A 14,828-nucleotide genomic window follows, 5' to 3' on the forward strand; every position below is an offset into this window, starting at 1 on the left:
TGAGAAACAACAAAAGTTATTTTTATTAAACGTATCTAAAAAACGAAGAATTATACTAATTATTCGGATTGATTTTAACTTGATTTAGCAAACTTCTATATCATGTGATAATCAAATGTGATTATATCAAATTTGTGCCGAAATTATGGTTTGATGCGATTCCGATCGAAAAGACGTTATTTTCACTAATCTAATTAATTACGTAGTTTGATGAATGTTTCCAAGTTTCCGAGTTTACAAGATTTAGATTAATCGCGAATCTCAGTAAATGGAAGTCTCAACCGTATTGCCGGGGGTAAAAACTACCCTATAGGGGATAACAGCTTTGCAGAAAGTGGCGCCTACCAACGGAGACGCCGAGCACTATCGGCGTCCCGACGTCGCAGCATCTCTATGCATGTTTCTGAGAACTACCGCTAGATTGAGATACCAATCGCTTTCTATCACCAGAGCCTGAGAGCGACTATCGCTCTCAATGTTTTTCGTAGGTCACTTGCCGACCCCAATTCGGTATTGCTAATTGCATCAATTTTAAAGTTAAAGTTGCATAGATTGTTATTATTTAATAGTTAAACTATTATTTGATATATCTTAGATATGCATTTAATTACAAAATATAATACACGCAAAAAAAATAATGTTCTATCAACAGTATTCGTTTAATAAATAATAAATCTTATCAATTTAATAGCAGAATTGATTGAACCAAAACTATATTTATTTGATTAATACTAATATTGAATTATAACAACTCATTCGTTGGACTATAAGCTGAATAAAACGTTATTTTTTCCGTGCAATATAATTCCAATACTCATGTAATTCTTAAATAAATGCAAATACTTTGTTATCGATAAACATGGATGAATTGAAATATGGAGATAGAATAAAATTGGCGTATTGCAAAAATAAATACATTCCATAAGTATTAATCTCAAATGCGCTTTTGTAATATTCTGTATGAAATATTTACTGTTTATCTTCAACTCATATTAGTAATATATGAAATGTAATGTAATATTTTAAATAATTCTCTGATTGTTGTTTCCATGTACTAATTTATATAATTTTTAATTCTGGAAAAATATAAAACATAAACGCTTATCTGAAAATATTTGAGAATTATTTGAGAAAGAGAAAACAGACACGCCTAAACAATCTTTCCTATCGGGCTATCATCATTATCATTATAACTAGAAATGGATATCAAATTATTTTTATTTCACATAAAATATATACAAGAAATTAATAAAAATATTTCATATCAATCTTCGTTCTGAAGTATGAAAATCATTAAAAAATTAAATAAAAGTTCATGTTTTAAAAACATTAATATTTAATTTATAATTGTATTTTAGTATTTTGTATTTTTTTTATTTTGTACTTTTTAATATTTAATATTTATCTTTGTGTGCATCATAAAGCAAAGAATAATTGCCTATATTCCAGAGTTAATTATTTAAATATCAATCTATTCTAGCTCTAGACATTAAAATAAAAATTTGATCTTGACTTACGGGTATACGATGCGTAGCAACGGAGTTGTAATAAAAATGTTGATCTGTAAAATATAAATATGTCTAAATTACAATAACAATCAAAATAATTAATATTTTAAAATGATTAGTGTGTTAAATTTTTTATTCCATTTTTCAAGTAAATATGTGTGATAAAAGAATTGCATGAAATGCAATTACAATTGCATTCAGTGGAAAAATATAATTTTTATGCACATATTTGAGAAATAACTATAAATTACAATAAAATATATTTTTCGAGGCACCGCGGAAATAAACGATTAATATATTCCACAAATAACGAATAATAAACAAATAATAAATTGTTTACCTCTTAGTTGCTCCGCCGGCGCCCGATGCCTTCCTAGGCACTCCTCCTTTTCTCAGTGAGACCCTTCGGTGTTCTTCCATGGCCTAACACTCGCGGAAATTACGATCGCGGCAGTTAATTAGGATTGCAAGGCTGTAACGGCACTCCCGGTATTATTTCGACCCGCACTTTATCACATCAGGACAAAGAATAACTCGAAAAAGCGCGATTGCACAAAGCTACGATTTGCTCAACACTCGACATTGAAAGCAAGTGAAAATAATAGCCAAGAAAAATCGCAAATTATAACTGCGTATTATAGCCGCGGCTGTACTACAACTGAACTACTTTCTGCGCTTTCCGCACATGAACAATAATATATATTTGCGTTTTAAAGCGTTCAGAACGTTGTACTATCTCGTATTTTACGCCGTACATGCATACATGAATAAGTTAAAAGTTATATAACCGCGGAATAAACTATCTGAATTGTGAGAGCTGATTAATCACACAACTATGAACAACGCTATTATTCATAGCGTATAATCTTTTAACATTTGTCGCGATTGTGATATGAGTGGTATAATAACGAAATATAGAACGTGTATAAAACGGCTCCCGTTGCCACCTGCTCTGTCGAGTGCCGTCGTGCAAATAGTAGCAAGATGATGGCAAGGTTAGTAGCGCGCAATAACAGCGCGTATACCTCACGCGTAGATTACAAACAATAACAACACAGTGTTTGTGTACTACCACCTTGTTAGAATTTACAGACACACTCAAAATAAACAAACAGCAACTGAAATTTCTCCGTATTCGCTCTGTTATTGCGTTACTACTTCTTAAATCGCGATCGTACAAAATTTTTCAAAATTATTCTCTATGAATAATTATCAATTTACAATTCGCGCAATTAAACAATTCCTGTGACTAATATTTTATTCCGTAGATATATATTTTTTCAATTGTGTGTTTGATCCATGTACGTTAATTAAAATACGAGATGATAAAACACTTTGAACGCTTCAAAACGCGCAAGTATACATTATAAATATGCAATATAAATATATTATATTGTTCATGTTCAGAAAATTTGCATAAATAGTTTAGATATAGCACAGCCGTAGCAGAAAACGTGCAAAATTAATAAGGAATTTTTTATTTCTTTTCAACATTGTTTGCTTTAAAAATTGAGTGTCGACCAAATCATAACTCCATACAATCGCACTTTTTCGAGTTATTCCTTTGTCCTGATATGACAAAATATGCGTTAAAATAGTGCCGAGAATGCTGTAGTCTTGCAAACATAATTAACTGTCGTGATCATAATTTCCACAAGTGTTGTGCCATAGAAGAACATCCAAGGACCCTAATGAGAGGAGAAAGAAGCCTAGGAGATATCGAGCGCCGGTTGAGCAACTTTAAGGTAAACAATTTATTATATATTTATTATTCGTTATTTTTGGAATATAATCGTTTGTTTCCATGACGTATAGAAAAATATTTTCAATATATTTTATTGTAATTTATAGGTATTTCAATAATGTAAAAATTATATTTCTCCAATGATCATGCAATTCTTTTATCACACATATTTGCCTGAAAGATGAATACAAAATTTAACATACTAATTATTTTAAAAATCTTAATTATTTTGAGTATTATTGTAATTCGGACATATTTATATTTTATAGATCAACATTTATTCAACTCCGATAAGTCAAAATCAAATTCTTATTTTAATCTTTAGAATCGAATGCGGAATTTTTAATTTCGTCAACATTGTCTGCTTTAAAAATAAAGTGTTGACCAAATCATAGCTCCATGCGAATCTAAAGATTGAAATAACAATTTAATTATTATATATAATAATCAAATTTATTTACTAAACTTTGGATAATGGATGTACAAAATTTATAAAATATTTCATAAATTCGTTGCCTTAAAATAAATGGACTAGAATAGATTAATACTTAAATATTTAATCCCGGAACATGTGTTATTATTCATCACTATTTTATACAAAGATGCACATCCGCAAAGCTTATAAAAGCACATTACATCGATTCAATATTATATAAACTTATGTAGCAAAGCAGTATAAAGATAATTTTTCAAAATATTACATAAATTAAAGATAGCAAATATTTCGCAAAATATATTACAATTAATATATATAATAAAAAAGTGCATATTTGCAATTAGTAATTATTGATTTTATTTTTGCAATTTTTCCTATTCTTTTCTAGTCTACCTATCCATATTTTTCTATAACAACGTATCTACATACTATTTAGAAATGGAAACTACAAGAAGTGTATTAAAATGTTGTATTAAACATTATATTACACATATATTAAAATTAAATTTATTATGGGACATATATTTGATTCATAAATTCTGTAATGTAGGCACAGACGTATATTAAACAGCTGTACCGTTTTATCGACAATATTAACAGATAGATATGGTTATGTAATTCGAATTCTAAAATGGTACAGATAGTACTGTCCTGGAGTCGGTAAGCGTCCCACAAAAAAACGATAAAATGATTTCACTCAACATCTCTATGCCTCCGTGATACTAGGTATATCGCGGGCTGATAAAGCAGTTTTTGTACTACTGTATAAGTTTCGAACTGTGTAGCAAAGATTATATTCTCTGAAAGGACAATTATTTATCAATAACATCTTTCAAGAATATTCTACCATATTATCTTTAATTCAGAAAGTAACTAATAATACCAATTTTAGGAGAAATAAAAATAAAATAAGATAAAGTACGTTATTAACTATATTGATAGTGTTCAACATTTATGCTTAAAAGAAAAAAAAAAAACTTAAAATAATATTCCAACAAGAGGAATATTCTTTTATTTTTGCAAAATAGAAATTAAAATAATTTTAAATTCTTTTTTAGTAAATTGTATCAATTAATGTAATAATAAAGATGACGTGCGATATTTTGTAATATCTTGTATGTCTAAACACCCTTTTGTCAACGAAAGTGACCAACACTATTTTATAAAAAATTTTCACAAATTTTTTACTCGCAAGCGCGTACTATTTTTGTACACACATTTTTCTATATTCTGAATTGCAGACGTGCATTGCATTGAGTTTTCATAGGAGAATATCTGTATTCCCAGTCAATAGTCGATTCGGTAAAAATCTGCCTCGTTAAGCATCTCGACATATTTGAGGCGGCGCATTCGCGCGTGATCGCACAATCCATCAAAAGCCAACGCGGTAGCGCGCGTGGCTGACGAATCTATCGGTGCAGATCAATGCAAAAAGGTGGCAAACGGAGCGGTTTGTATGTATGACGAAATATAAATCATGTATTGTGAAGCTCGTGAATCGAACTCTATCGACAATCGTAAAGACTCGCAAATCGCTATCAAAGAGTGATTTGTAAAAAAAAAAAATTTGTAGAAAAAAATCATAAAAAAAATCCGTGAGTTCGGATTCGATGTGCGTACATATTTCAAAGAATACACTCGTACAAGTCAATATAAAAACTGGAAGTAAGAAAATTAACAAAGAACTTAATTACGAGTCAGTAATTTAAAAATCCATTCATTGTAAAATAAACAAATTATAAAAAGTCTATCTCTATCTGTACAGATAATTGCAAAATAAAAAGAAAATGAGTGACACATATGCATACATATAAGTGTAATGGCAAAAGTGTAATGACAAATTGATGATTAAACAAATAATTAGATAATTTACAAGAAACTCGATCAACGTGAGATTTTAGGTGGTCTTGGCCGTCGCATACACGGAGGTCGATAATGTTCAGCTATCACTTGATTAATCGCTTGATTAAAGGTCGCCAGCCAAGAGAACCTTTAGGTTACCATCGCCTGCTCGAAGCTAATTAACTCTCGACATGCGCGACAAATCAATCGAGTGGCAGAGTCTTTCAACCGGTCTCAAATTAGATCCGTACGGAAGCATCACGCGCGAGAGGATATTGAACCGAAAGCGAGATGACAAAGTTCTAATGAACGCGGAAGACTTGTCGATTCGCGTTACAAAATGATTTGATTACTACAACTTTGTAATAAAAGGAATGAATATTTATTAAACATTATTCTATCAATACACTTTGAAGTTATATTCATATGATGAAATGAGAATGAACGAAATTTGTGAAGCGTGCAATTAAATATATGATAGAACCTCATTTATTCATTTATATTCGAGAGAATATTATTTCCCCATAATTTTGATTTATGATTTAATTACTGAAATATTTAATGCTGAAAGACTAGTTGCAGCAAATAATTTTGTTCAACAACTTGTTTGTAAAAAATTAATATTAGATTTATCGTTAAAATTAAGATTATATATAGAAACTCTTTGAACAGCTTGCATATCTTTAATCATCGTGTTATTTTACTCTCTAATATATTTCTCAAATTTAGCCTCCCTCTTAAATTTTTCTAACAAACTTTTACGTAAATTTCTCAGAAAAATGTGTAAAAAATTGCGCGAAAGGATAAATTAATAGCGCGATGCAATGGATTAAATTTACAAAAAGGAACGCGTTTTCCTTCTACAGAAATCGCAAAAGCTCTCTGACGCCAACGCTTTATGCTACGGCTTAACTATCCTTTGATATTATCTCCTACAGTACCTCTACTTTGTCTCTACCAACGACTCTTTACGGCCGTAAAGGTCCTGTACTAATACAGAATCGAGGTTTGATCTCTTTGACGAAAAATACGAGCTAATTGGCGTGTATTCCACCGCGGTGGCACCGGCGTTCGTTAGTCACGATATTCCCAGGAGACGAGCCAGATTCTGGAGAATCGCTTTGAGGCCGGAATTATTGTCTTTTGTGTTATTTCCTACCAAGGCGACCATGTGGCTCGGCCAATTCGCGACGATAATTGCAATCTGCAGCATCTGCTATCCTTTACCTATCTTGTGTAATTATGCATTCGCGGCGAAAGATCTCGCGGCAAGATATATGCACGGTTCACAACGCGAAACATTAAGTTATTCACCTTTGGCGTCTACAGCATTCATGTCCGCCTACCTTACGTTTGTCTTCGAGGAAAGGAAACAGATATTCTTCGCGATATCCCGTACACCGCATTATATACTCTAACCCGGCTGGAGTGTTATCGTGAAATTATTTGTAACATGATCTCGTGTACCTTTCTTGATTTAACAAGTCCTTGATATACCATGCTGTTAGGTGTTCCTTTTATTCAATCAGTCTGTCTGTAATTACCCCGGAGCGAACGGATACGGCGTGGCTTCGCATTTCTAGGCGATACCAAATAACTCTCTCACCACCTACCGATGCATTTCAACAATTCTACGTGTAATAACGTAGTACAGACGTGTACAGACGTGTACATCTGTGTACGCGCACGGCGGCACGGTTCGAGATGTACCGGTGTAACTACGCTAAACACCGCCTAATGAACGCATACGGGCAGCTCTTTGGCACAAAGGTCCTCTCTCTGCTTTATATAAAGCACGAGTGAGTTATTTACATTGTGGTCCACAGAATTTCAAGCCGCGTGAGATTCTAATGAACCTTTACCTCCCCCACCCGCCTGACGGCACCACCACTCTTCCTATCCCCTTACACGCATCGTCCGACCGAATGAGTTTGATCCGTTAGAGTGTCGAGCCGTTAATTAATTAAAATCCTAAAGTAAAATCCGCATCGCGAATATTTTAGATACCTCGAAAGCTTTATGAGGAAAATACTTCAAACTTCCTGACGCACCCCACTCCCCGTCCATTCGCCCCGCGTCTACGTCCACCCTCGGGAAACGGGGATTCATTGCGAATAGCTGTAGAACCTTCGCCGCACGAATATTTACGAAGGATGGCCGCGAATGCGGCAAAAAAAAGGAATATTTAATGAAATGTACGTACGTCAAGAGAGGAAAAGAAAGAAGAGATCAGAAAAGAGATGCCACGGAAATCATAAAAATACCGCAAACCAGAAAATCGTAGAATTTCAATGATCAGCGTTTAACCACCACGCGTTCAATTTCCCTTAGCAATTCGCGCTGACTCGAATATTTTTTGCAGTCGAAGTCACTAGCTCGTAATTAATAGATTTGCATTGTATATTTCCGGATATTGTGTTATAAATTCATATATCAGAAATCCGAGAATGTCGGAAGCCAAATCACAGATTAAAATCAACAGAATAAAAATAATGCTGCATTATTTAAAAAAAATTATTTATAATTTAAAAAGTAAAACTACATTATATTATAACAATCGGTGTAAAATTATTAAATAACACTTAGTTAATTTTATAATAAACGCACGGAAGTACTGAAACGCATCAAATTTATTTTTCTACCAAAGTTATGTTGATCGAGTTTAAGCGATTCTATTTTTAATATTGCATTGATAAATATAGGTATGCTATATTTGTGCAATATTGAAATGCGTGAATCATGCGCAAGCAAAAATCTATTTTACAAACTGATTGTTCGGTAGATAGTATAGATTTGTTCGCGTATAATAGCAACGTAATGCACACCAAAATCACGAGACTACATTCACGGACGGCTTATGAATACTCTGGCAACGACAACAACCACTTTTCGAGATAACCTTCAGTTCCCTAATCTCCGTATTCGTCCACCCGTATTCTCCACCCTTTCTACGGTCCATTATTCCCTCCTTCTCTTTCTCTCTTTCACTCTTCCTCCTTCTCTCTTTCTCTTTCACAAACTTGAGTTTAAGGTCTTTTAACGACTAAATGTCGTCTTCATGTCCAGCCGAGTAATTACGAATATGAATCTCAAGCTTTGAGACTCGCATGAGATTTTATTTGACAGAGTTGCCATTGTATATTGCATAATATAAATCGATTTAATACTAAAAACTTTGCCGTACACTATTCAATTTATTCATTCTTCAATGAGAAAGCAATACGTTTTAATTAATGGAAATCAATTAATACAATCAAAAGACGAACAAAATTGCTTTGTGTATTTTATCGTTCGCCGTGCCCATCGAAGGAAAGAGGTGCAATTGCGTAGTAATTAATTACGCTCTGTAACTCGTTAAAAGTGTTCGCAAAGTGCCGATAATCAACCATCAACAACGCGACGCGAAGATATACTTTTCTTCTCGTTTTTCTCGACGACGCTTATTACCGGTGACTTCTATCTAAGATGTTAGTTTCCAAGATCCAACGCAAAAGGAAAACGTCTTAATTAGACGGGAAGAACTTTAATTAGATAGTACGTCTAAATGACATACTAAAAAACGACATTTATCGAACGTAAACGTAAAATTGTAAAAGATAAAAAAAAGAACGTAAAACAATACATTATCGCAAATTTAGGCGAATATTTCCAAAAATGTTACACTTTATATTTACAAATAATAAATTTTTTTGAACAAAATTTAACGCTAAATTCTTAAGCAACATGTGAAATTCTGTCCCACAAAATCGCCAATTAAGTTGTTACATGACAATGCGTAATCACAGTGTAATTATCTTTTTGTGTCATACATTCCGCCCTTATCCACTTAGCTCTTCAATTATCAAGCTCAACTGTTATGCGCGCAGTTTGCGGCGCCCCGATAAACTACCCTCGAAAATCTCCAGCCTGGCAAACGCCAACCCCGAAAAATACGCCGACCACGAAGGCTTAGCATTTCGGGGGTGGTATTATCCGCGAGTGGTGGCGGGCAAATCCCCAGTTAAGCACGGAGCAACGCTTGGCTGAAGCAGATTGGTGGAGGAGATCAGTGAAGTGGGCAGCGACGACCCTGTGCTTCCTAGCTAAGTTTAATCAGCCGTACCTATCCTGAGCCGTGCTACTATCCACGGCTGCAGCTTGGCGCAACGCACTTAATGGCACCTATCCTCGCGAGGAATTGATGCGACTGGAAACTCGCTGTAAAATCCGCCGCTAAACCGCGGGACAAAGTTGCGCTCCGTGTCGTCGGACGAATGAGTGCGCATTAGCTAGTACGCCGTGCGAGTTCGAGAAGCACGACCCCGATATATCGTCGCTGTATAAAGTTCCGCGAACTTGTGGATCAGACGATCGAGTCACCGCCACGAGCGCTTCTACGCGACTGACTCGGGCGAAATGTAAGAAGATCAATTCCGCAAAAGTACTTCGTTATCATATTATTTATATTTCATCACGAGCTATGTATATAGAATATTGCATATTATATAGATAAGAATAAAAATCTAAACACTTTTACAATAGGTAGAATCAGCAGATAACTAAAATTATCAATAAAATTATTCTTCGTGTTATAGATATTCTATTCTCATTTTATATTAATGTACATATATTTCCGAAAATAGTTGCGATAAAAAAATGAAATTTTGGAGTTGATCTTTTCTCGCACAAATATACTCGATTATAATTTTAGAAAGTACTTACCGTTGTTGATTATTATTAGCGGTAGGCATAGGAGTCGGCACTCTCGGCGGTGGAACTGGTATAGCTTTTCTTCGGCCTCCACCGGTTTGATGCACTGTCGGTGTAACTCTTCCAGTTGGAGCTATTCGACCGGCGGTCCGTGGTCTTTCCGTTCGCACTTCCATAATGTGTATCTATAAAACATAAAATAAAATATTGTTATTAGAATTTTTTTCATTAATTATTGTATTGTGATATCTTGAAGAACATAGTAGTGTAAAGTAGATTCAACTTGTACAAAAATATTTTTTATATAAAAGAATAGTTATGCTATATTTATATTGATTATTTGAATCAATAGTTAGACATTTTGTAGCCAAGAGCAAAGCGTATTAACAAAGCATCAAGAAATTTAAATGAATAGAAAACTCGCTACCGGCGAGTTTGGCGCAAAAGTATCGCTTTTCCGTAACTTCGGCGACGCCGAAGATCATAGAAATGATGATAAACTTCGAAAAGAGTGAATGTTTGGAAAGGACTGACAAGAAAAACGAAAAAGAGGCTAGCGGCCGGCACGACTACCAATGTAAAAGCTAAAACTTCTGCGTCACGGTGTGTGTGCCGTCGACTTTGCAGTTTGCCTCTCTCTTGCACGTCTGTTTCCCTTCGTTTATTCAAACTAGTTTAACGGATCTGGATACGATTCTCTAGCGTTACGATTAACTCTAGGAATACCATAAAATACACAACAAATATTTGAAAGAGAAAGTCAAATCAAATATACACGTGTGATGATCCTTCTATCCTTAAATTTGCCAACAATTAATTGATTAAAATAAATAATGAAAAGAAAATATAGACTAAAAGGTAAAATATAAAAATACTTCTACAATAAATTTTATCTACAATCAAACTTCAATGTCTACAATTTCTACCCGAAAATTATGCTTTAAAAAAAGAGAAGAATTTTTCGTCCACGATGCAGATAAAATCGTGCAGCGAAGAAAACACGCAAACGACAGCTTCCATATTCGACCACCCCTTTACCCACCGTTGACGGAAGAAAGAAGCGCGCCCGTACAATCTCGACGATAGTGCAACATTGTTGTCCCGAATGCTTTAGCATCGTGGACGCGAAGGACGCGGACAACGCCGGCAAAGGAGGATACAAGGAGAAGGAAAGAGTGGAACGACGACGGTCGGTGTGATCATTATTTTCCGACGTGTGTAGTCCACCGAGATGAGGATCCTGCAAAACAATGCGCACCGGCAAGTTGGTTTAAATATTCAGCCTCCGGCACGGATATCCGCCATTCGCGCTCGCGCGCGCACGGATGCAGCAACTTGAGACGAAACTGTGTATAAAAATAATAAAAAGACAAAGAAGATATTTTCTCAGCGACTCAATGAAAGTAAAAGCTATAATTGAGTTAAGATAATAAAATAAAAAATTATTAGAAGATGTGTAAAGAAAAATATATACAGAGATAAAATGGAAATTATTAAAAATTTTCTTTTCAAATAATCAAAAAAGATACTATTTTAATACTTTTCTATCTCAAAATGCCGTATAATCCAAGAATAATATTTCAAATTTCTTCTAGACAGATGTAAACAAGTGTTATAGTAATTAATAATTCATGTATAATGTGTACCGTAGAAATTAAACAGGAAATGTAAATTAAATTATGCTTGTTCACGGAAAAAAAAAATACTTTTCTACATTTTCAAAATAATTACTTATTACATTGTTTGAAAAAATTCAATCTCCCATTAAAACTGTCTACTGCGCTACGCTTATGCTCTCATAATTTGCGCGTCTCGCATATTTGCTCTCGTATATGAGCATGAAGATTTCACGATTTCATGGGTTCGCGCGCAAAAAAATTCGTTTCACTGCACAAACGCAAAATATCGCGATGTCGGACGACTGTCAGAGACAAGCCGGGAAAATAAACTCTCGAGCGACGGAGCGGCACCGGTGGCGGCTTCACAATGCGGAGAGCATCTGCTTAGCAAATTGCGAAAAATAATAACGTTTGCGCCCAAATCCGTGGCCCGGAGCGCCGTAGGAGTCTGCGACGAAGCTACCGTGATATACATCGTAGCACAATAACGCCCACTCGCGGAACTACGAGTTCAGAGGAGGGTGAATGCAAATGCGGGCGACGAAAGGAAAGAGGGTGAGAGGTGCAAAACGAGCGCCGTGCAAGCTCCCCTTCGCTGTACCGCGAAAACAATATGTCACGCATATACGTAAAAGATCGCGTACACGCTTACACGTGTGCTTGTCACGCATGATACCGAGTCATCCAGCCGAAGGCGATTCCGGGACTTCTTTGAGACCCTTACTTCCGCACCTTTGACGGTGAATGCATCGCCATCAGTCATGCACATATCCTGTCGAGGATTCTGTCGCGAACTTGGAAGTTTCCGAATTAATGCCGCAAGTGATCCGCATTAAATCATCCAGCATTAGGGATTTCTATTTCACTAAGCTTCTTCGCCTCGCAGAAGTATATCAACAGCTTAGCGCGCATATCCATTTAAAATTTAGATAAGTATTAATCCAATACCTCTCAAAAACAGTCTGGGAAAAATATTAATAACAGTATGAGATAAATATTAATAACAATATTAATAACAGTGTGAGATATATTGCTAAAAGAATTAAATAATATCGATTTAATATTTTTTAACGATTTAAATATATATTTTCTGAAATATATTATATAAAATGATATTTGATTAAAGCATCTGTGCACTATATTGTAATAAGAGTACATTTGTTTCAAAGGATGATGATCGAAATCAAAACAACGCGCAGTTTCATTGATAAAATTTAATGCATCGTTCGCTTTATCATCGTAAATTAGAGAAGTACGCTCATCTAAATTATTGATCCTCCTATTGCTCGCGTTTGGTGAAAACGGACATAGGCAATGTTTAATGCGACGTAATACGCTGGCATGACTAATTCGTGCCATTATTATCGACGCTAATCGCCGTCTATCTGTGAGGATAATGAATACCGCAAATTAATAACGTTCGATTGACACGTAACGTCCGAGCTTCATCCGCCGAACGACGTGCACATTGTGTTCCTAACAAGAGCGCGCCCTCCAGTCCCTCCAACTCTTTCATCGACACGCGTGTTACACGTTGTTCGTTACGCGTGCACCTTCCGGCGAAAAGCAAAAAGCGTCATTAAGGAGAAAAGATTTTTTTTTTCTCTGACAAGCGGAATCAAACCCGAAGAATGGCTCACGTTTGACGGAAACGTATCCGTTTAATATATCATGATAGATTAATTCCTGCACTGAATTAATTCGTCCATTGATGCTAATTGTTCACCATCTATCATTGCAGATTGAATATAATAAATTAATTATGATCAATTAACATATAATATTTTTAAGCATGAAATGCACATTTCACAGACTTGCAATTCTTTTATACGCGCTCACTTATTAAAACCTTTACCTTCAAAAAGTGGAAAAGCGATATTAACACAAAAGAAAGGTGCGTCATTATTGAAAGGAAAATTGTCCATACTTATTGTCAAACACGCCGATCATGTATGATGCAGAATTATACATTAGCTCGATTATCTCTCCAGCATTATTATCAATTCCAATCGCCAGGAGCGAATACGACAAATTAATAACAGTCGATTGACATGTAATATTCCTAGCCAGAATGCATTTTGCAGTCTCCTAATTCCTCTTTATCCGCACATTAGCCGTTCATAATGCGCGCATTTTCGAGGATCAGAAAAAAACGTTGTTAACAAGTGAGAAGAAAGACTAAAAAAAAATATATTTTGTTTTTTACGTGTGCGAGACCGAGATAGAGGAAGAAGGAAGGAGGAGAACCATATTCAAAGGAAAATTTATCGACGATATTTCCCAACCAGCGACGTCGGCATCGCGCAGCGTCGGCTTCTGTCGATTCCTATTAATCATCAACGCACAACTGCGCGTACCCATATCAACACACGACCGAAGATACATGCCGAGAGTTTCTCATGTCGCGACGCGATCGCCATATGTGACCACGGTCCGACGTTCTCATGGCGATCGCATATCGAAGTATCACGTGCGCGACACGCGTAACTAGTCTTCCCTCTTACTCTTTTTTTCATCTTTTATAATTACATCTTTGCGTAGCCTCGGTCGCGAGCTAATAAATCAATGCAAATAGCGTTATTAATAGACAAATCGAAATCAAATATGTCAAAAAGTAATTAAACTGAAAAAAAAACTAGGATTTTTAGCTTTTGACTTATGAATCGGAAATATCTGAAAATTAGAAAATATTATCAATAATAAAAAAGTAATTTTAACCCAAAATTAATTTCAAATAGATTTTATAGGAATTTAATTTGATGCTGATTAAAGTGTAATCTGCGAATGAGTGTTACTGAGATATAATATTAAATAATATTAAAAATTAACGCGAATATACAACGTTTAAATTTGAATTTTATTTTAAAACATTCTGATTAATATTCACAATTATTAATTGCATAACAATTACTTATAACGCAGCTAGCGTACATGCGATTACTATCTTTCAACTGTATTCTTTGATGTCTCGTTCATTATTTTACTTATAT

The 14,828-nt window shown here is 34.8% G+C and overlaps 1 protein-coding gene across 6 annotated transcripts in view; it reads right to left on the bottom strand.

Moving 5' to 3' along the window:
• Positions 1–14,828, bottom strand: part of LOC105668373 (kinesin-like protein KIF26A) — a 316,872-nt gene that overhangs the window by 253,613 nt on the left and 48,431 nt on the right. For 4 of the 6 annotated variants that reach the window (XR_010891197.1, XM_067358966.1, XM_012360716.2 and 1 more), the window contains exon 3: positions 10,232–10,404. Coding sequence is in view for 3 of the 6 variants with exons in the window: in XM_067358966.1 (XP_067215067.1) it covers positions 10,232–10,395 (164 nt within the window). In the remaining 3 variants the exon portion in view is untranslated. Of the gene's footprint in view, positions 1–1,517; positions 1,562–1,848; positions 2,873–10,231; positions 10,405–14,828 lie in introns of those variants that run through there. The other 2 variants (XM_067358968.1, XM_067358967.1) reach the window with 2 other exon arrangements.

This window comes from Linepithema humile, chromosome 7, assembly GCF_040581485.1.
Source record: "Linepithema humile isolate Giens D197 chromosome 7, Lhum_UNIL_v1.0, whole genome shotgun sequence".
In the NCBI taxonomy this organism is placed as follows: domain Eukaryota; kingdom Metazoa; phylum Arthropoda; class Insecta; order Hymenoptera; family Formicidae; genus Linepithema; species Linepithema humile.